This window comes from Columba livia, chromosome 24 (assembly GCF_036013475.1).
Source record: "Columba livia isolate bColLiv1 breed racing homer chromosome 24, bColLiv1.pat.W.v2, whole genome shotgun sequence".
Lineage (NCBI taxonomy): Eukaryota > Metazoa > Chordata > Aves > Columbiformes > Columbidae > Columba > Columba livia.
In genome coordinates this window covers 1,802,242-1,825,473 of record NC_088625.1, presented here as the reverse complement: position 1 = coordinate 1,825,473, position 23,232 = coordinate 1,802,242, and the positions used below count along the sequence as shown (strand labels likewise).

General features: G+C 47.0%; 1 protein-coding gene across 3 annotated transcripts in view; it reads right to left on the bottom strand.

Annotated features, from left to right (window-relative positions):
- Positions 1–6,622: 6,622 nt before the first annotated feature.
- Positions 6,623–23,232, bottom strand: part of NECTIN1 (nectin cell adhesion molecule 1) — a 93,927-nt gene continuing 77,317 nt past the window's right edge. Inside the window, exons 7-11 of one of the 3 annotated variants that reach the window (XR_010467882.1) lie at positions 21,903–21,990; positions 21,303–21,413; positions 16,127–16,312; positions 14,273–14,317; positions 10,205–10,372 (exon numbers count right to left, since the gene is read on the bottom strand). Coding sequence is in view for 2 of the 3 variants with exons in the window: in XM_065040276.1 (XP_064896348.1) it covers positions 10,154–10,372; positions 14,273–14,317; positions 21,303–21,413; positions 21,903–21,990 (463 nt within the window). In the remaining variant the exon portion in view is untranslated. Of the gene's footprint in view, positions 10,373–14,272; positions 14,318–16,126; positions 16,313–21,302; positions 21,414–21,902; positions 21,991–23,232 lie in introns of all 3 variants that reach the window. The other 2 variants (XM_065040276.1, XM_065040277.1) reach the window with 2 other exon arrangements.

Below are 23,232 nucleotides of genomic sequence, written 5' to 3'. Positions count from 1 at the left end.
GGGGTTAAATCTCCCCATAAATCTCTCATCCCGCGACCACTAGTTTGCATGACTTTTAAGGCATTCAGAAAATTACATTAATTTCTCTAATGTGTGCAATGCCATAAGTTCTTCTTTTTAATTATGATGATCAAAATATTGCTTAAAATTGAAGGCAGCTGCATTTGTTTCTGACGGATATCATAATTGCAATTGTAAATTAGGAAATGTAGTGTTTCCTGGTGCTGCTGTGAGTAATGGTTCTGAAATCATTATAGATAGGTAGATATATATATACCAAGAGATATGCAAAAATAGAGCAAAAGCAAGCTAAAAGGGTAATGAGCAGAGTGAACAGGAACAGTGGAGTGCTGTGACTGTACTTGTCGCTTGGGCAGGGGGGTGTGCAAGTCTCCAAAAATCAAAAGAAGTCCCAAACAGAAAAAGAATTAATTTGAACTCTGGGTTTACCATGAGGTTTCCTTGCTGTCTGGAATGCCACAGATTAGATAGAGTCCCCTTCCTTTCAGTTAGTCCTACCCTTGGGCTTGACCTGGAGCAACGCTGACACGTTTTGCTGACTGTCCGGATTTGCCCTGGGTATCCGCAGGTGAGAACTGAGCAGACCTGGGGCTGGCGATGAAAAGACAAGTCAGGTCTTCCAAACCAGCACAGACGAGGATCAGGTGCCTCTTTGCACCTACTGCTCCTGAGGAGGGAATGGAAGCTGGGTTTGGGCTCCTTGCCCTGGGGTTACACCTAGTCTGGGAGCAGAGGAATGTACTATACGTCTGCTTAAGCCACAGGGTAGATAACAAACAGAACAGTAACAGTTGTAAAAATTGTGGCTGTATTTGCCCAAGCCAACACCCATCTATTCAGACTGCAGAGGAAAGAGAGAAAAAGGTAAAACTACTCTTATTTCTAAAGTCTTTGGCTTCCCCCCATTCCCACCCCCCGCTGTTTTAAGGAAAAGCAAAATCAAAGTTTTCTAGTACTGAGGCTTTGACAACTGTATAACGGCCAGATTGACAGCGACATTTATCAGTAGACCCTGAGCTATAACAAGTAATCAAACTCCAGCTGGTTTATCATCAATAAGCGGGGACAGAATATTAGTAACAATTTTGTAGGTTTTAGACAATGAACACTGAAAAAAAGAGCAGTTGCAAATTGGAGACCTCCACCTGGATTTCCTGGTCAGCTAAACTCACTTGTTCAACAGCTCCAGGTGGTGTTGCCATGTAACTACATCACAAGAGCCGTACTCAAAATAGCAGACTGGACTGGTGACTCATTGAGTAGATAAAGAGATAGAGACAGGAAAGCAGTCAACAGCTGCACAAGGAACATCTGGAACATCACCAAATGGAAGGAAGCTGTCACTTGACCAGCTGACCGCAGAGATGCAGAGATTAAACATTGTTTTGAAGACACTTGATACAATTAAAATTAGCGGTACAGGAAACTGTAAACTGTGGAGCTTTGATGTCCTGGGACAGACCAAACTTGGCTTTTACTGTTATGCCCACAAAATTTGCAAGCACAAGTAGAGCTGAAATAATTTAACATCTGCAGAAGAAATACATGTTCTTGCATGTGTAAGAAGAGATTTCAACCTTAACTGGAGCAAAACCAAGCCCCAGAATTTGACTAGCCAGGAAAGGTTCCAATAAATGCCAGTCCATCCCACAAAGCTGATTACCAAGGAAAAATTTACCTCTACTGGGGGCAGAAGGAGAAGCCGAGAGACTTCTCATGGTTCATTAAAGAAATGGGGATAATGATTTTCTTTCTTCAGCTCATAGAATCCCCTTCTGAAAGGATCTTTTGGCAGCCAGAAGGAAACTGAACAAGGACACTGACCGATTGAAGAGCCTTTGTGGATTCTATAAACAGTATTGATTTTCACATTCACAAAGAAATGAATTAGATGCCAGCTGTGTATGAACTCAGCTGTTGTGTTTTTCACGTGGTGTGTCTCACTACCTGTGTGAACAGAAGCAGGTCTGCAAAACATGGGGCGCCAACAAGGGAAAGAAGGGTGAGGAGGGAGGCAGTACAGCTGTGGGATTGAAAAGGGTTTTTCAGTCTAATCCTCTGCCATTGTCCGCAATCACCTTAGGGAAAGCCACTGCTCAACCAACCGGGCATAGGGAAATGTTTAAACTCAATGATCACCATGGTGTTGACATACAGGGTTACAGACTAGCCTCAGACCTCCTAGCTAAAGGAGACCAGAAGAGAAAGTGATGGATACCAAGCGAATAGTGTGAAACTGAACTCCTGTCTGCTCCACAGGACTTTTCATTTGCACAAACCCAACTGTATACGTCTCGTGCTTGACAAATGACAAAATAGATGTGTAGGCATCGAGCATCACTGTATCTCTGTGCCAGTCACAATGACCTTTTCCCTTCCAGAACTTCAGAACTACCATTCAGGGCAGTCATCCACCTCTGGGAGATGGAGGGATGCAGAGGTCCCTGGGAATGGACGGGAGACCAGTGCTGTGTCCCCTCTAGTGCTGGCTACATCTGACAAGAGCAGATGTGAAAGCAATGAGAAATGACATGACCTCCTGTCATAAAAATCTATCTCCTGCTTTAATCTCCATCATCACTATCAACAAGAAAAGCTCAGACACTGAATCCAGGGCTGGTTTAATCTTCTGCAGGGCTGTAATGACTCCGAACCCTCTGTCTAACATCACTCAGCGTGACTGCTTAATTATAGTAATTAGGAAGCGTGGTAGCAACCCGTGCATTGTGAAGGAGGCACCATGCTCGGGAAATGGATTCTCTGTCAGTTGGGTCCATTAGGAGGTCAGCCTGCCTGTCACGTCCATCTCCAGCCTATGCTCCAGTCCGGGAGCCTGGGAATCCTGTCTGAAAGATGTTGGGTTGCACCCTGTGTCCTGGGCAGGACTCATACAGCTTCTACTCTTCCTTCCTTCCTTCCCTGCCATTCCCAAGACTGCTTTGACACTCCAGCATCAGCGCCCGTGAAAGACCACTCCTGGCTGCTCTTCAGAAGACAAGGACAGTGTTATTAGTTAGAGAAGTGTTCCTGGGAAGGATGGGGACAGCGAGGGCTCCTCTCTTTCCCACCATGAAGTGTGTCTAGGTGGGGCTCTAGAGCTGGCTTAGCCCTCCGCTCAGGGAAAAGGCATATGGAGAATGGACACAGTGGGGATGCCACTGGGATAATGTTACTCTCATCCCAAATGCATCAGCCAGGGTGGCCTTTCCAGTCCATGGCACGTTAAGGGAGTGATTAGAGCTTGCACTCAAAGTAGGTGTGATGTTCTTCTAGAAGACAATCTCACTTCTAGCTATGTCCAGCCACCTAACTACGTTGCCTTAGGTCAGGCAATGTAAATCCTCTTTGTCCTGTGCAATATGTGGCTTCTGCAGGCTCGTAGCAACTCTGTACCAGACTTGAAGCCAGATCTCCTGAGCACTAGCACAAATCTTTCCCCACCAGAGATGTTCTTTTCAGTCCCGACCCACCCAGGCGTGCAGCCTGCCTGCAAATATTCCCACGGCTGCTCTCACTCTACCTGATCTTCCCTGAACTGTAACAAAACGCATTTCACACTGGGCTTTGCACCAGGGCTGTTGATGTTTCCAGTCCTCCTGTGGTTCAGAAACACCTGCCCTGCCTGGTGTGATGCTCCTGTACAAGCACACGCGACTCCGTTCACACTTCGGTAGGCGATGCTGAGCATAGCCAAGGGACATAGATTAGAATCTGCCCCCAGCCAGGACAGAAATAATCCTGGCCCCACACCACTCCACTGAGGAAGAACTCTGGCTCTGAGTTTAATGAACCATAAATTCCAGCTTAATGAGTTTTATACTGAGGAGAATAATTAATGTAATTAGTACTGATATGAAAATGATGGTACTCGAGCCTGGATTACAAGGGGGAGGGGAGGATCTGGGGGTGAGAGCAAGATTGGAGAAAGCTCATTCCATCTATGGTGCTGCTCACCCAGAGGAACAGGGCTGGATGCACTCTTGGCAGGCTTTAAAACCTCACCTCCCATCTGCCATTAAGGGGAAGAAAACAGAGCATGATAGTAGCAGAAAAGGGATTAGCCATCCCCGTTTGCAGCAGAGACGTGGAATCCTTCACGCAGCTCTTTCCTGTGCTGCCCTTTAATTTGCAGCTTCCTCACTCCTCTCCGTACTTGTGGGATATTCTCTGTCCTCCGTGGAGCCTATTTTTGCTTCTGTATGAAAAACTCTTCAGAAAGGTGACTAGCTCCAGGACATAACAACAGCTCTTTAGCTATACAAGTATTTTAATATGTTTTACATATTTAGTGCAGAAGGCAGTAATACTGATACTTTAGTTTTACATCTATAGATTGATACGTAAAGTTCTTTATACAGAGCAGGAGGTATTCCGTTCTGAGTGAGGAACTGGAGAAAGGGACCTCAAAAGCCACCTTAAGCCCTGACCCTGATTGCACATCTGGTAGCAGTAAGGAAACAGAACAGTAATAAGAATTAAAAATAACACAAAACACAAACAAACAAACAAAAACAAATGAAACAAACCCCAGGAATGGTTGTATTTCACGGCACCTCTGTTCGAGCAGGCATCTTTTCCACCTTATCTGTGCAAAATGTCTCTGGTACTAGCCTGAGTGTCTGTGTGACTTTTCAGCTCTAGCTGGGCATTGGTGAGATCCTCTGTGCAAATGGCACCTGTGCTATAAACCGGCACGCAGGAGGTGAATTTAGATTCTTCTTCTCTGTTCAGAAAGTACATACAGTCCTGGGGGAAGATGCCAGGTTCCAGAAATACAGGATAAACTTGTCTTTGTGGATAGCGTTGCCAGCAGTCTGCTTTCAGCATCCTGCGCTACTGCTTGGATCTGCACACTATCCTGTGCCACGTTGTCCCTGAGGATCAGTTTTATCTCTCCTTGAATCACCGTGAGAAACAACCAAGAGAAACTCTGGAGTTCTCAGCAACGTGTGCCGTGCTCGTGACAGCTTATCGCATGCAATGCAACAAACACCTACCTGGTAATGACCAGCTTTGGCTGCTGCTAATGCAGGCTTTGTTCAACCCACTGACTGCAACACAGAGACCCTTTTGCCCTCCCTTCATGACCCCCCACCCAGCCCTCTGCCATTTGCGAGCCCAGATCTGTGGCTAAATTGTTCCAAAAGGTCTTTATCCAGATACAGAGGCTCTATCGTTGTGCAGTGGAGCATTTTTATTAAAAAATATCCTGGGGAGTTTTCATTCTCAGAGTTAGTGGCTTGAGCTAAAAATTCTCTAATGGTGTATTGATCAAATCTGACTGATAGGGCACCTCCCAAGTAAGCACGTGTTTCATGTTCAGCTGGACTGGATTGATGCCCTGTACCCCCATGATGCCATGTGTGCTTGCACACACGCACAAATGTGTCTGTCTGTCTGTCCTCCACCCCCCGCAGGATCCATTGCTTCTCTCTTTTTTAAGCAGAGGTTTCTCTTTAAAGATGGGGGTTTATTCTGCTGCCTGTTTGTTGTGTGTATCCAGCTATTGCTAATCCCAGATTAAGCAGGAAGCCCTTCCTGCCAGCTGCTGCAGGGCTCTGTGCCCCTTGACCAAAGTGCACCTGATTGCCATGTGTGAGGAAACACCCGGGACAGCAGCACTCGCCCCCTCACTGCACCGTGGCTCATGGGTGCTGACAGTGTGTAATCAAACAGGAGCAGAGATGGAGTAGTCTCCTCCCCTTGTGTTATGGATGGGGTAGAGGAGGGGTCTCTGGGCTCCCCATCCCTCTCTGACAGATCCCACGCAGCACACAGGAGTGCAGCAGGGGTTGTTGAGCTGTATTTTGCAGCAAAGACAGGCACAATCTCCTTCTCTGGAAACATTCAAAACCCGCCTGGACATGTTCCTGTGCGACCTCACCTGGGTGTTCCTGCTCCAGCAGGGGGATTGGACTAGATGATCTTTTGAGGTCCCTTCCCATCCCAAACATACTGTGATACTGTGATACTGCGTGATGTGTTTGTTGTCTTAAAACAATGTTCAGTGCATACCTACATACGGAACTGGAAGTGTTGCTTGCCTGCAGAAGGAAATCAGGGCACTTGCAAGAGAAGTGAGCTAGAGAGGGGACAACTTCAGGGATTACTTCACCTATACCTTCCCTATATAGCTGCTGGCCCACCGGACCAGCTGTTTGTGGCTCTGAGACTATTCCACCCATGGGGAAGCTGGGAGGAGACTTCTCAAAAAGATAACAGTTAAAATTAATGAATGAAAGCGATATCTCCCACAGAGAACCTGGGCGTTATAATTACGTCTATATTGCTCTGGGGGCAGAACTATAGCAGTAACGGGCACCAGGAATTGCCGTGCAGGTCCCCTGGACGCTGCTCCTTTACGTCCCATGTCCCCACCAGTGCTGCAGACACTGAAGGATGCCTGAGCAGGCAGAACTCAGCCAGTAACTTCTGGGGCCCAGTGCAAAGGCAGGAGTGTGTGTGCATGTGTGTACATTTGGGGGTGTGAATGTGCAAGGGGTGATGGATGTAGTGAACAACACAGGGAGAAGCCACAACAGGCAAAAGGGAAAAGATCAAGCACCTCACGCAAGTTTCACAGCTACGAGAGAAGTTGCCATAACTTTTCAATTCACTTTTATTTAAGCTTATTATCAGTCTTTTTCATCTCCAAGAACTCTTGTGTCGTTGCCACCGACATATGGAACAGAAATGATGACATTTCACTCCAGTAACAGGAAGAACAGCTTCATTTCTCAAACCAGTAACACACAGAAATAAAACGAGTTCCTCGCATAGCCTGCTAGCACACTGTATCATACTCCACCAGGTTCCTGTTCAACTCGGTCAGCAATCTACCCCAAACAGTGTTACTGGATGGCTCTCCTCCTGGAGAAGGGATCTCTTAAAATCAATTTGCAGCTCTCCTTAGCATTGCTGCTGCAGGAGCAAAGACAGTGTTAAGCCCATACTAACAGCTGCAGCAAAGTTTGGACATGGCAATTAGGCAAACACTGTGCAACTTGATGGAAAGAGAGGGGGGAATAAGAGCCCTGAATCAGAACCATTTCTTAATGCAGCTTTTCAAAACCGAAACAAGGGACTTGAACATCACTATCTCTTTCTTCAGGGGTTTCCCGCTTTTTCATAGGGTACAAAGGAATTTGGTGGTATGGAGAGACTCTCATTTGCCATTTTTGTGAGACTAACCCAGTTTTTAAGGAGAAGAGGGGTTCTTAAGAGGCAAAGAGAACCAAGACATCCCTAAGCTTAATATATGTGCTGGCATAAGTCAAACTACTGCTTTGAATTTAGGCTTTTCTTGCTTTTCCCTTTCTCAGGAGGATTGAAATCCTCTTGCTTTGCTGAAAAGCACAGTAAAACCCTTTGTGGAAGCCTTCTGTGGGCAGCTCACATTCAAAGCTGCACACGGCAGCTGCGGTTTCTGTGTAATGCTGCAGTCTGTATCTCTGCTTTCCCCTTCCTCTTCAAAGCATCATTCCTCCAGCCACCTGGACCATTTTCTGCCTCCTCTGGCAGACAAGCACTTTGTGGAGCTTGTTTCCTTATGTATCTGAAGACCTGACGGTATTCCACTTCTCATTTAAATCCTTAGATCTGTCTGGAAGTGCATCAGGTGAAGGCTCCTAATCAAATCTACTCTAATTGCCACTGGGCAGGCAGCATCCTGCTATTACAGGCATGCAAACAGGGAAGCGTATAATGGACTTCTGCTTGCTTTTTCTCCGTGGTCAGCGGTGCTGGGTTGATCCCAGGATGGTTGATTCCCTTGGGTTTCCCAGCACCTCGTCACCTTTCCAAACAGAGTGACCAAAGGCAGATTTCTCAGACTCCGAAACACGGTTCTCTTGCTGGGGTGAATGTGTTGGCTATGGCTTCAGTTCACAGCATACCAAATTTTCAGCTCTGTGGTAACCAGAAAGTACCCCAAGGTATGTTGAGGAGAGAACCAGAGAGAAAAATACATTATCTGAGTCCGTTGATGTCAGGAAATGACTGGCTGAATTCTCTGGAGGCTGGCAGAGAAATGTGAATCCAAACGACTCCACAAAGGGTTCTATCAGTCAAGACCCAAAAGATGGTATTGGAAAAGCTGTGTTTAATGATCCCCCAGGAATAAGAGCACTCCATGTAGTAGCACATATGAAAGCTGCTATGCTTGTTAGAGGTACCTCCTCTTCCAGCTTGGCCAAGAAATCAGTGCCGTTTCACCCACACCTCACCCAGCCAAGCACAGCTGTGTCACCGTGCATGCGGCGTCATCCTCACACGATGCTGTATTGCCCAACTTTCTGAAGTGTAAACTTCTCTCTTACATACGTATCTATTTATTAGCCTGCGGGGAATCCATGAGGTAGTGTGAACACAGATGTGCTTCTCTGTGGAGGAAGATGGACGAGCAGGGTGAGTCTTGAGGCTACTCCAGGTGATGGGAACACAGGAAGTGCATAGAACAACTATAGCTGTTTAGATTCAGATACACGGAAATAAAACGACGCCTCAGCCCGTGTGGCATGGCAGGAGCTGGGCTGGTATCATCCAATGTGCTCGTCATACCTCCTCTTACGGGGAGGCTTTCATCTTGATGGTAGTTTCACTTCTTATTTGTACAAGTGGCACTGAAACATCGTTCGGTATCCAGGCAGCAGGATAATGGTGTGGTCCCCATCTCTCTCTCCCACATGCACTTTGCTCAAACATCCTCATGGTTTCCAGAGTAATGTCAAGTGTGCAATGTCTGCAGAATGCCAAATATGCAACCCGAGACAAAGGAAAACAAATGCCCAAGAAGGCATATCCCCTTGTTCACAACTGTCCCAGTCATCATCTCTCGTATGCCATACCTGGGTGAAACACATTAAAGTCATCCTTGAAACCAGGCTCTTACACAGGATTCCTTTTTCTTCTCTTCTTTGCTTTTATATACATTGAAGTATAAATCTATATTTATTTTTCCTCTAATACAAGTGAACACAAATGTGATGTGGAGATAAATTCCCGTCTCTATAACACTTTGTGGTCACAGGAATGTACATGTTTGGATTCACACACCCACACACATTCCAATATCAAAAAATTTGTGGTCCAAAAACTAAGATGCTTTTTAAAAAGTTAAAAGACCAGATTCCTCTGTTGGCTTTTATCCTTCATTAAGAGCAAAAAGATTACCTGAAATCACGATCTATTCTTTATATTCCGCCTGAGTTAATTTGAAAATTCCAATCAACAGATGCAAGGAAGAGAGGGGGGAAACTCGTGGGGGGTCACATTAGGCTTTGAAAAGGAAAATTAGAGAGAATGTTTTCCATTCTATTTTTTTCCCCTTTGAGTTTCAGGTTGTAAGGTGGTTATTTAAAGGATGCTTCCTCCAGATGTGTTGGCTTCAAAATACGTCCCCATGCTGTCTGGATTTAAAAGAGTCGATCTAAGAGACCGGGTGTGGGAGCAGCAGGGAAAAAGAACCAAAACAACCCCCCTAAACCAAGCCCTTTGCCTCTATTCTTGGGCTGGTTTTGAGCATCTTTTATTATAAGCATCTTATTATTTGTTTCAACAGTCTTGGCTGTTTAGCTCTTCACAACTGGGATTTCCCATCCCCACTGCCAAGGGGGAAACAAATTTCTCCAAAGGAGGAAAAAATATGCGACGGTTTCAGATTTGAGCATTGGCTGTGTTGTAAAGGTTCACACAAGCTGGAACAAGAGCTGTGAAGAATCCACACCCAGCTACTTTGGTGCAAACAGTGTAGAGATTGACAGAAGGAAACCTACAAACATTTAATGGGGTTGGGCACATCCTATCCAACACCGGGCAGCTGCCACTCGCACACACATGCACACACATAGTCAGCTTGATACAGCATGGCCAGCATGAGAAAAGAACGTTACCCTTCAAAGTTACCCTTGCAAGTACTGAATGTGATGTGGGCAAAGGCAAAGTGTTCCCTTGAGCATTAGCAAGCCAGGCAGATACTTAAGCTAATCATGTCGATTACAATTGCACCATAATTTAAAAGTCAATAAATAAAATAAGCGCTGGCAAAGGGAGGATCTAAAAGGCCTTGGCTGTTGAGCAACAGAGTTAGGAGAAGTGAAAAACATGAGCTGCTTCGTTTTGTTGTGTTGATGCTTTAAACATACTGTTCCTTAGGACAGATGTAAGGAGCCCGAGAACCGGGAGGTGGGCAGCAGAAGGAGATGTCAGAATGGTGAGGATAAAGATCTTGCGGGAGATCTGACACGGGGGTATAGACATGAGGGATCTTCTCCATATATCGATCTTCATGTGAGTAACAGCGGCTCAGGTAATCACTCGCATTCGATATCTCTGAGTGACACTTTCCAAAGTTCTGTAAGTAGAGACAAAAGCGAACGGGTGAAAACTCTGGGATTGTTGACTATAAAACATACAACTCTTCAGTTGCTTGCCGAGACACACATATAACAAATAGGGTGGAAAATTGAAGAGGTGATAAATCCTTACATTTCAAAATTTCTGGCTCATTTCCAGAAATATCCATATTGTTGATGAACGTGTATGGATTTTGTATGGCTTGCCCCTCTCTGGATAAAACAGGCAGTCAGCCAAGAAAGGACAGTTTATTTTCAATCTTCCTAACTCTTCCACACCTGAGTTGTTAAAAAGCAGTTCTTGTATGCATTGTTCATCTAATCCAGGCTCATGCTCTTTTATTTAAAGGACACGTGTCTGACCAGGGACTTTGGAGACAGAATGGTTTATTGTATCTAACGTTTACCTAGGAGATAGGAGTGCATGTGCTAAGCTTTACCTGTGTGAGCAGTGCCACTGAAAGCCCTGGGGACAGTTTTGTAAGTCAAATCAACTACAGAGAATATAAAGCACTTGTAACATGGAGACTGCTCTGTGGTGCATCTTCCTCTGATGAAGTGCATTCTGATGGATGCTTTGCAAAATCTGATTCCTCCTCTTTAAGTGCCAAATGAAATGAAAGCCCCTCAGAGTCCAAAGTGCTTTAACTTAACAAAGCTCTCCCACAGCCCAGGACTGTGGCTCCCCAGAGGGTGGCAGCAGATGGGAAGGATTTCTCCTTGCTCCCTTTGCTCTGGTTTAAAGCCCTGCAAGATGACCCAAGCAGGAAGGACATCTAGCGAGGACAGTGCTTTTGGTCTTTAAAATCCATCCACATTCATCGGCTCTTTCCTCTGAGAGAGAGTAAATGCACTGGCAATCAACTTTTATGGCTGTGATTTGAACTAGGGCTGGTTGAAGCAAGTAACTTGCCCTTGAGTCCTTCCTTGTTCTCTTTCAAATTACCAGAAACAGTCGGTTTAGTGGAAAGGACGAGGATTTGACCCTAAGGAGAAAATGCCTGAAGGAACAGAACAATCTGCTCATCTGCTGCCTGTTCCTAGATAAATATTTCACCAGGGTGCTTAAAAAAATCATATGGAAAACAAAGTGTCAACAATAATTTATTGATGGTTCAGACTGCTAGAAAAAGCAACAAGCAAGTTGGAGAGCTGCACAGACTGACGGCAATTTCGGGACCAGCCTCCCTAAGAGCAACGAAGGCCACTAGAGGATGGAGAGCACCAGGAAAACACCAGCAATGCCGAGGATAATCTGATTTTCATTCCCCTTTCCTTGGCAAAACTGTAAGCCTCACCACTGAATCTTTTAAATGTCAAGGTCTTGACCTGGCCAGATAGCAAAGAAGAATAGATTCTAAGCCCCTTCCATTTAGAACTGCTGTGTTAATATCTGAAATGCAGGTGGGACAATGCCACAGCTACCTCATGAGGGTTTTGTAATAGCAAAATGAAAAGGTGGAGAGGTGCTGTGCAGCGTTATAGCTGTTTAACTGGAGGAACTCAAGTCAGGGGACATGAGGAAACTTCACTAACTCTACAATCTCTCCCTAGCCACTTAGGCAGCCCTGATTCACAGGTCTCACATTCTCAGGTGGGAGTTATATATACACAATAACGTTAGGCCTCTGCAGAATTCAAGGCTCTTCTGTTTGGCCAGGTGAGCACGAACAAGCTCTTCTTTCTGGCCAGCGTTTTGTGCTCACTCTTCACAGGTGGGAGTGGGGCCGAATCAGGGCAGCTGGAGAACGCCAGCATCATCGGGCTCAAAATAAGAGACTTCTCTGTCTCCTTTCACCTTTGTTCAGCATGTGAAGCCAGGAGCCACATTGCTCTGGCTTTGTTCCCTGATCTCATTCCCAAGCAGCAAAAAGGAAGAGAATAAAATCAGCCTGGTGTTTTTTAACATATTTAGCAGCCAGTGCCCTTTGACTTCCTTCCCCAGTCCCACTGTGACTTTTCCCAAATCTAATTTATCTTTAACAAAGTTTGAAATTAAATTAGGGATAATGAACTAATTAAATTGAACCGGCACACAATTCTGCCACCTTCCCCCACCTTCCTTTTCCCACTTGCCTTCGTTTCCAGCATGACTCCATACAATTCTTCATTATCTGGGTTACATCCTCCCCTCTCAGTTTTATGTTCAAGAGCTTGATTAAAGGGGATGTCAGCAATCTGTCTGTTTCAGACAACCTGGCAGATTACCTGTAAACAGTCTTTATTTGATTGAATTAGCTTTCGTTTTTGTCGTGACTTACTCTCAGCCTTTCTCCATCCTCTATACACCTATCTCCAGCTTTTCTTCTATTTGCAGATAGTATCTCTGCTAACACTAGGTGTGCTGCAATGTCTTTCCCTCCAATCTGACCATATGCTGGACTTTTAATCATTCCTAAAAAATGAGTTGTTACTGGTTTAAGAGTGAAAAGCTTTTCAGGGTCCCGAGGATCCCTCTGCTATAGTCTCCGGAAAAATCTGAAGGCTCTGTTACATGTGTCAGTTGGGCAGATAACATTACACAGGATTGTGGGGTTTGCTATTGCTCAACAGCCCAACCACCTATTAATAACCTCTCGTGCTGTTTAAACTTGATTTTAGTCTTTCAGCATGGCTCACAAATAGAGGTAGACAGGTCTTCTCTGCTTGGCCAGACTCAAGGCAAATGCTGTTGGATGTTCATGTGCTTATTGGATGTGTTACCCTGTTCCCTTGGGAAAAATCCCTGCTGTTCAAAACCGTTCACACCTCGGGGTGCTATTACTCTGACCCTCTCCCATCAGTAGGCTTTGGATTTTGGGATGCAGCACAGACCGATGAATAGAAAGCAGCAGTTCTGTTGAGTGGCAGCAGCAGAGGACTGTTATCATACTGTGGACCAGTTGGTGGAGAGGATGTAGGTGTTGGAAGGTAGAAAATATAATGGGAACCAAAAATAAGAGCATGGGAGCCTCACACACTGTCCTGCCTGTTCCCAAGCTCCCTGCTCAGCATTTTCGAGCTGTTTTTCAGTTTTTAAGTATGGCTGCAGCTCAAGGTGTCTCCCAGCATGGTTATGCGCTCTGTTTGACACCTTTTCTATGAAGGAGCTCCTGGAATAGTCACTGTCCTGAGTAAAGAACAAACATTAGCATGTCAGGGACAAGCAGGAGCCAAAATATAGGGTAAGAACCTATGATGATGCACCCACAGGCATGCGCAAGTATTATTTATGCAGAAAACTTGCACGTAAAGTTGTGCTGATAGGAAGAAAAGGTGGCAATCAGGAGCTGAGTCAAGGCTGCTACATCTGCTGGTTCTTCAGTATCCCCCGCTCAGTCTGCACCAAATCTGTAACCGGCGCAGGCTTAGTGGTTTTACAGGGACATTCCGAAAGCTGCGTTGGGAATCTGAACTGAGAGCAGGAGTGTGGGAAGGTGAAGGGGGAGGAAATAAGTTTTAAAACATTTAAAAGAAAAAATCAATCTGATCTTAGCAGGGAGATTTTGTGGCTGTGAGATTACACCTTCAAAGTACCATATGACTGGCTTTATTTTTACTTCAGAGAAACTGGGAGGATTTCCAAATTTGGATTTGGAGGATTACTGTCCTTTTGTTGACAATAAAATCTCCCACCCCAGAGAGGACAAGGCGAGACCTCCCAAGGTGGATTAGGGAGCTCTTGCCTTGTTTATAACAGGGGGGTGGTCCTGCAGTCCAGCCCAAGAAACTGTTGGGCATTGGAGGTGAAGGCACAAGGGAAAGTGGCGGTTTCCACCCACATCTTCCTCTGGGCTGGTGGTTTCACCCTCTGTGTGTGTGTGCAGGAGGCGGGCAGTGCTGCTGCCTGTTGGTGACAGTGACAAACAGACACCACACCCCAATGGAGGAAAGAAAAACCAAATTGATCCAAAACTTACTGTCCACTCTCGCTCGTTACGTCTACGAAGACCTTGATCCTCATTCTGGGAGCAGGGGTGGGTGAGACACCACAAGAGAGAGAGGTTACCGTTCTGGTCCGCGCTAGGTCTGCTGAAGACACTTTGCTGGGAAGGGTTTTGCTACAGCAGGGGAACTGCAGGGCTGCTTTCAACACGGGAAAACCGGGGACCACAGGGCTAAATGCAACTGAACTAACCCGTTACCTTCCATACAGGCGTTTCTGCTCCTCCTTCAGACGTTCCTAGTCTGCAGGGGGGCACTACATCAACAGACCTGTCCAGCAGCCCTTTTTAAAAACACCGTTTTTCTTTTGCTTATCCTCTTGCATGGAGCTATTTCCCTGCTTCCCAAGGATCTAATTCCCTTGCCCTTTATTATCTTCTTCTCCAAACTGCCCCTCTCAATCTCCAAACTACTGCTTCTCTGTATGCCTGCTCTGATCTGCCCTGGGTGATCTGGGAGAGATGCAGTGAACTGCAAAGTACCTCATCTCTCCCCTTGCTTTCTACCTTGTCACCCCACTCTTGTATGCACCTCTTCATTGTGTACTCCTGTGGAGTTGTAGCCCCATCAACCCACAGCTCCTTTCTCCCATTTAAAAGTCAGCAAAAGGAAGAGGAAGGAACAAGGCAGAAGCTGCAGTCAGCACAACTTGGGGAATACACTGGAGTGAGGGAGAGTCACAACCAAGGAGTGGGTTTCCAATGGCATTTTCTTGGACAACAGCTCTTGGCATCACCCAGCAAATCTCCCATGAGGTGGGAAAGGAGAGTTGCCTCCCTTTCAGACAGGGACCTGGTGCCTTGAAAAGGGCATAAATATATGGTAAGGGAATGCTAAAAGAGCTGGAGACAGCACTGGTAGCTAGAGGTGGTCCAGAACAATAATTTGTGGGTTTAAACGTAAGCCGAGTCCTAACCAGTGCCTGCCACAAGACCTGAGCTTGAAGGAGCTTGGTGATGCTTAAACAAAGTGGCCAGAAAAATACGAGAACAGGGAAGCAGTCAGGTGTGTTCTCTAATTTTGAGGAGAGCACCAAAGAAAACAATCTTTCTCCCTTCTTCTCAAGCATTCAAACATGCTGTCTGCACCAGCCTCATGCAACACAAGCTCTTTTATTTTTGCATACACTGTCCCTCTCTGACTGTCTCTTATTCACTCACTCTTTCGGATGCAGGAACCTTTTTACGTGTTCCCATATTCTCGCGCTCTCCCACCTTGTTCTTTCACACATGCACATATGCTCCATCTTATCTATAGTTGCTTCCACACACACAAACTCTTTTTTTCTTGCAGTCAGTTCCCTTTCCTTTCCCTCCCCTTCTCGTACTGACTAGCTTAGCAAGGCCCTCTTAACACCTCCATGAGGTTTTATCTTTGGTTTCTGCACATCCTAGTATTGCTGCTTTGCTTTACATAGCTGAGCCTTGCAAAAATTCCCCAAACCAAATCCCTCACCAAGAGCTGTACCCTTCAAACCCATCTCATTTCTCCCTGTGCCTCCAGCCACACTGACTGCAGACAGGGCTGAGCTCTGTTCTGAAACAAAGCCATTAACCCTGACCCCCCAAAACACACCTTGCCTCACTGTAGAAAGCAAAGGGAAACACTGCAAAGAGCATGCACAGAAAGCAAGGTAAGACAAAGGCATTTCTGTCATCACCCCCAGAAATAAGGGTAGCGAAGAGAGCAGGCAGCATGCAGAAGATGGATGGAGTGGGGAGGAGGACAGACTAGATGCACGGGGACATTCCACCGATAGGGAAGGAGATGCAGGGGGAAGCGCTGATTTCAGAGGGGTGCAGTGGGGAAGGCAGAGTGCGATCATGTACCTTGAGGCCAGAATCTGAGGGGTAAAGGGCCTAGAGTGACATGCGCTAGCGTAAGTTGGGCTGGATGGTTGCATACTCGACTAGGTCTCCGCCAGCATGGATGGAGGTCCGAGGACTGGGTGACGAGGCCAGAGCGGAAGTGTCCAGCTCTGCATAGTGGACATCAGAGTCCTTGTTGCCAGAGTTCTGGAGAGAAGAGAGCAGCAAGGTGGTGGGGAACACAGGAGGGAGGAATTGGGGTTGAAGTGGGGTGGTGGGAGGAGTGAGAACACAGGAACCGTGCAGAAGGTGGGGAGCAAGTGAATGAGAGGGGAGCAGGAGTGTGTGAATGGTGGAGGGAGAAAGAAGAAAAGGGTGGTGGGGGGAGGAAGAAAAGAGAGTTTTAAAGAGGGAGGTAGGGTGGTAATGAACAATCAGTCAGGTAAAATCCCAAACCAAACAAAGGTCCCAATGGCACTGCTCCCCAAATCCACCTTCGAGCCCAGGTTGGTGAGCACTCCCAGCAGCTGCCCCTTCTGCCCCTTTTACTGGGGCTGCTCCCAGCAGCATCTTGCTCTTCCCAGCAACCCCTCTGGGATCACCGTTTTCCTTACCCGGGGGTGGTTCGGTGAATTAAAACCTTACCAGATACCCAAGCTATCAGCTCTGTCCTAGAAATTGGAGTTTGTCAGAACACACTGGAGGCAAATGCAGAGTTGGGGGCATGAGTGAAAATCACGGGAGGAGGCTTGAATTTTGGGTGTCAGGGAGGAGACACCTGGAGGGAGCAGCTTCAAAGCCATAGCTCCAAGGGCAGGTTTGCAGCAGACACGTTACCATAGGGAGATGACACTGCTTAGCCCATACTGTTTTGCACTAGCGTTATGGCTGTAGAGTTCTTACGTGCTACATTTTTACATGAGGCTTGACTGCACAGTATGCTACTGCAGATTAGCTATGCAGCATGATTTTGTCATTGTAATAATGTCTAATAAATGCTAAAAGCATCCTTCATTGGCATGAACATATTTATGGGTATTCCCTTACTAAGCAGGCTTATCAACAAGAACTGTATGAATGGAATATTATCCAATTTGTCTGATCATTCCTACACAGACATCTCCCATGCTTTGCAAATAATCATGGTTAGAGAACCCTGGAAGGCAGAATGTGCTGAAACCTCACTGCTCGGTGGGGAAAATGGGTCGCCAGGAGGAGCCCTGGTGTCAGTAGGTGGGAGGGGGTGCTCTGGCTACTTGCCCTGTGGAGTTTCTTTAATACGAGCCTTTGGGCCTGGTTTCTGTGCCAGCACTAGCCAAGCAGAGTCATCTCTTCCAACTGAAAGAGCTTTCCAGTTCCTCTGTGCCTTTTCCGAAATGGCTGCATCAGATGGCAGTTATGCAAAAGGTGTTTAATTCAAAAATGTTTCTCTTCTCTTTGTTTGGAAGTGTCCTCAGCTGCTTACCAGCTGTGGCAGAGCCATTTTCAGAAGTTTATAGCCTGGTAATGACCTGGTTTAGTGCCTGTTGCTGGAAGGGGTTATTCAGTGAGTGATTATCTCTGAGTGCCGTGCTGTTCCTGGCAGGGTTTGGCTCCCTGCTGGTGTCCCACAGCCACAGGGACGAGGGAAACACAGCCACAGTGGCATCTCCAGTGTCTGGTTCCCCTGGATGCTGGAGGACCAGGAGACCTGAGGTCACGCTCTGTCCTGCCCTTGGGAGGGTGACCATACGGCAGTGGCAAGTTGTTGGGGTGAAAGCTGAGTATCCCATGGCCTCTTTGCTTTGTGTTGGACCCAGACTGAGTGTCTATGGATGTTTCATGCTCCAGTCTCAAACCTAAACCTAAGCCCTGCAGAACTCTTTCCCCCTGAACTTTTATCTCGGTACTTCCTCTAGTCCCAGAGAAGGGCAGGCTTAAGCATTTACCTCCTCACTCCTATTCTGTCTGCTTTGCCTCCCTCCTCTCCAAAATGGTGTTTCCTTCCCACTGAAGGTGTTTTCTCTGTGAAATTCCCATGCTTTCTGCAGCTCTTGGGCTTGCTTCTGCTGCCTGCTGCTTGTTCGGACCAAAATTTATTACAATATCAATAATGTGGCTTGTATACAAGATCTAGTGCTGCCACATGCAAGTGTTTTGTGTAAATCATCAGCATCAGCACCCTAGTAATTGCCCTGTAAACTGAAAGGAATTATTTTGCTGTCTGCAGCAATGAAACTTTCCCTTCCACCTGTGCAAATGGGTATTGCTGGCACATACACTAATCATACTTGTGCTCCTATCTGCGCTTGTGCCTCCCCCTCTCTCTTTTGTGCTCCCTCTCACACGCAAACACACAGCATCTATATGATGTGAGGCATGAGCATGCCTCTGCTTTTACCCTCACACATGTTGTGCTGCACACCGACACAGATGGCTACCAGAACTCTCAGACATGCCTCTTTGTAGGTGGTATCTGAAGCACACACTCACCTTTCCATCCCATTCATTCCTGCTCGGATATCCTCATATAAACCAAAGCTTTTACCCAAGAGCTCAGAGACAAATGCTGTAGGCAACTCCATCACCATTTATGCCCACTTCTTTACCCTTAATTGTCCCCTACCCTGCCCTTGAATATTCCCGTGCTGTCAGCTTCATGTTGTCTTTCCCACAGGTTGCAACAGGTAAACATACATATTCATCTGCAGCTTCTGACACAGGGCCCACCCTTCCTCCCTTCTGCAGGTATCCTGTCCCTGCAGATGTGCCCCAGCTTCCCCTTCACCTGGTCCCTTGCCAGCATGGATCTGCACACATCTGCCCACCCATACCTGCACACCCTCTGCGTGGGCTCCTCCTCGACGCGCCTCTTTTCTCTCCTGCACGTCTCCCATTTCCCCCTCCGTAACTCTTTGCCAACTCTAATCACATTCTGACTCCTATTCTAGTGCTGTGAAATTGTCAACCCCAGGCAGTGGCTTTCATGCTGCCTTGTGATGAATCTAGCTTATCACAAATTACTAGGTTTTTCACAACTCATTTGAAGCTGAATGCACCCGTTCTCCTGCAGAATCCATTTCCTTCAACTCTCATTGTCTTCACTACCCTCCCAAGTCAAATCGCCAGATGAAGTACAAGCAGAACAACAATATCTTGCCTTCTTTTTGCGCCTTCCCCTCTGAGTGGTTCTGCAGGGAGGAGGGCAAGGGCTGGCTCGTTTGCAAAGCGTGGCTGGGCAGTGCTATGTACACCTGGCCCTGGCTGTGGCAGCGCATGCTGCCTGTGTTATCTGGGAAGAAACCAGCAAAACCAGCACTCTTTGGCAGCAAAGTGAACCCTCCTTCCCCTTGCAAGTCACGAACTTGAACAGCCTGCTGCCTGCCCAAAGGATACAACAATTTAGCAAGAAACAGGAGAGAGCCTCATCTCGTTCCAAAAAGCCAAAGCATGGTCCACGTGAGTGATGGAGGAGCTGGATAGCACTGACAGGGACTTCCAGCCAAACTGACCAGAGGACAGGTCCAGTTCACAGCTGCGCTAGGCTTGTGCCAAGAGTGGCCACAGCTGTAGCAGCAGCAGTTGAGTCATCCTGATACCACATCCCTATTGCAATGGGAGTTTATTCATGGGCCAAATGAAATGAGGGCTCCACAATCCATCACCTTTTGGCCAAAACCAATGGTAAGGAGCAGTGAGCGTGCCAAGCATGGGACATAGAAATGCATCTTCTCAGACCAGGATTGAGAGCAACAAACTCAGTTGCTATGGTTACAGAGCTGCTACCCATGAGGCTCCATCTCACATCACTAACTCTGCCACTTAATTAACTGACTGCTCGTTATTTCCCAAAATGAGCTCCTCCATCCTCCTGCTTGCCTGAAATTCGGCTCTCCGGTGCTCTCCACAGAGCAGCCCGTTGGGCTCTAGCATCCCATGTTTCATTTACCATTCACCTACCGCTCAGCAAGGATTAGAAAGAGCTTGAGACAAGCCCCAGGACTGAAGGAGGGCTACAAAGGGAAGTTTTTCTCTAGGGTCATTGGCCACATTCAGCTAGGATGAAGTAAAGAGGATCACATCAACACAGCTCAGCACAGAACTGTGTCTATTTTATTTCCGATGCCCTCGGCATCTGTCTCGCTGCAGGTTTCTGCTAGCTAAAGGTCACTGGGCCCTGTCCTCCTATTATCTGTGCAGGAATAAGTGTTAAAGGGTAATACCAGGATGAACTGGAAGGAGCGTTATAATTAGTTATGTCCATAAAACATTGTCCTAGTGTTGGTTGATTTTTATACAGCTTTCTCAAACAAAGGGGTTGACATTGCTAAGATCTAGAAGTGCAAGGCTTGCCCTGAACCACCCCTCATGGAGGAAGACTTTGAGACAGACCTGCAGCATTTACACGGGGATGCTGCGTCTCCCATGGAGAATGGGGGGAGCAGCCCCATGCCATGGGGTGAGGGAGGGAAAGGATATTGTCCAAGGCCTGGGAGGAGGAAGGTTTTCTGTTTTCTCATCAAGGAAGGAACCTAACATTTCCTTCTTCAGCCCTCAGTCCTTGCAAACCAGCCTTTCCTACCTGGCTGCTAACATCTCTCCCTGGTCCTTAATATTGCTGCTCCTGCCTCACATTAGCATCTCCCTCTCTGAGGCTGAACAAATCCACACAAAAAAGGGGGTTTAGAGAACTTGTTGTCAATTGAGAGCCAAACACTGGCTCACTCTGCCCTGCAGATAATTGCTTTGTGAAGCTCCCGCTGCAGTGTACACCGCTCTTCGAGAGCTGCTTTGTTCAGCTGCAAGCTCTAACAAGGGCTCAGTTGCAGGCAGTGAAGAGTGACCAGGGTGAGATAGCTGGCTTGTCTGCTTCGCTGTCATACTAGGGTAAAGATAAGACTACTACAGGCTGTTATAGTCCTCTGATGAAGATTTGGAGCAAGCAGGGTGCTTTGCTGAGGGGTGACCCATAAAGACACAGCTCTAGGACCTACGGAAACCGAGGGCGAAAGAGGCAAGCGCTGAATTAGAGTCAGTGGTGTGTGTGAGGGGGGCTGAGAGCAGAGTGTGGGGGTTGCCTTGCTCCAGGAGGGATGCTGCTGGACTGGGCAGGCTGCTTGTTCACCCCTGTGGATGGTTAGTGTCTTTTATTTCAAAGGAATCTGTGTGAAAGGTGGTGAGGATGAGGCCAGCACTGCTAACACCCTGAACTCCTTACCAGTTTGTCGGTGTAGGGAGACGGCTCAGTGGCTGCCATGTCATAGTATGGAGTCTGCAAAGGGAGTTTCTGGATTTCTTCCTCATGTTTCATGTTGTCTAAGTGAACAACCTGTAACAGAGGAGAGAGAAGAGGGTGAGCAGAGCAAGTACTGTCCTCCTGTCACAGCTTGGGGTAACATCTGCCTCAGGTGACACCACCACAAGATATCACCATGAAGGGCAGTGCATCTTACCTTGTCCCTGCCACATGGTCTGCCTCCTGTTATCTCTCATTCTCATGCCTCTCCCTACAATTCACGACATTCAAAATGGTGCAGGTGCTCGAAAGTCCTCACACCTAAGAGCCCATGTCAATCCCACATCGTTTAGAATTCAATCCCCACAAAGGGCAGTAAGCAGGACCCGAATTAGAGCTTTCAGTTAGTGCCAATGTTTGGGAATTTGGGGCAGACAATCCTTGCTTTCTGTCCCTCAGACTTAGGCTATGGGCTGCTTTGCTCTTGCAAACCCAGTTTCCAAGATTTAGGCTCTCAGACGCTGCTTGGGATCAGTTTTCCTCGCCAGAGGCAGGAACTGCAGCTGGGCTGGGCAGGTGTACCTGGATGTCTTCTGCAGTCAGGTGGCTTTTTGTCTCCTGCTTCCTCTTCGGTGGAGGGGCAGGTTTGTGGGATGGGGGCAAGTCAATCCTGTGGATAAAGAAGCGGCTGCTGGTTAGAGAGCAGGAGAAAGGGGTCTGCTTGCTTTGATGTGCTGTAACAAGCCAGATCCTGCGTGCTCTAAAGATGCCATTATGTTTGTCACCAAACTGTCGATATAATAATATAGATTATTGTCAGTAACCACCCTGTGCCCTCTTTCTCACCCCGATTAGAATTGTTAATAGAAATAAACTCCCTCCTAGCATTCTGTTCTTAATTCTATGCAAATCCCCATGTCGAATTGCAGATCCTGAGAGTGTAGCCGGGATACCTGTCTCCTGGCAGTGTTTTGGAATAGCTCCAAATGGGAGGTGGCACCAGACAGTGTCTGGCAGTGGTCACTGTGAATCAACAAGTTAATGTCACCCCCAGTTCAGGAGCTTATCTGGAACAGTAGCCCCTGCTGCAGTAGGACTTTGAATTTCCCTCACAGACATGCTGTGCCACTCGGGGACATTTATCCCTGACCCCTAGTCAGCAGATCAGTTTTTGCCCCAGAGCATAAGGATTTGCAACCATTATAATCCCAGCCTAGAGACTGTCTCTACACATTGTGTTCATATGCAGAGATGTGCCTAATCCCTTTACAAAATTATTCAAACTCTGATCAGCTAATTAGCTGGCTCTCCCTCCATTATCTCTGCACAAACTTCACCAGATCTTCTGATAGAGATGTGAGACTTTCCTTGGCAACCCCATGGATTCCATTGTGCAGCCAGAGTGTGCAGGTGAGGGGGAGAGTAAAATGGGTCCCCAAGGCACTACAAAACATTGACTTTAAGGCTCTAAAGAAAAGAAACGCTGTTTACTTTCAGAAGCTTTGGAGCAGACTCCACAATAGAAGCAGAACCTCTGCAGACCAGGGCACAACTGCATTTCTATTCTCAGCTAAAGTGGCTCTTCCCTGTGGCTTCATGGAGGGCGATTGTGGGAAGTGGATTGTCTGAACGCATCTCTATCATAGGGCTGATGCTGTTGATGCAATTTCACCTTGTGGTGCTATTTTTTTGTTGGTGTGCATTTTTGTCTCTCCTCTTGCCTTCCCTCTCCCGCTATCCTCCAATGCCCTCTCTCAAATGGGATTAAATGGAGCACGAAATGATGCCAAGATGTAACAACAATGGCGGGGTGGGGTGTGGAAGATAAAAGCAACTCCTGGCCTTTGGGCTCTCCCTTGTGAGGTGGGAAGGAAGGGAGGGGGTGCCATTGTGAATAGGCAGTGACAAGACA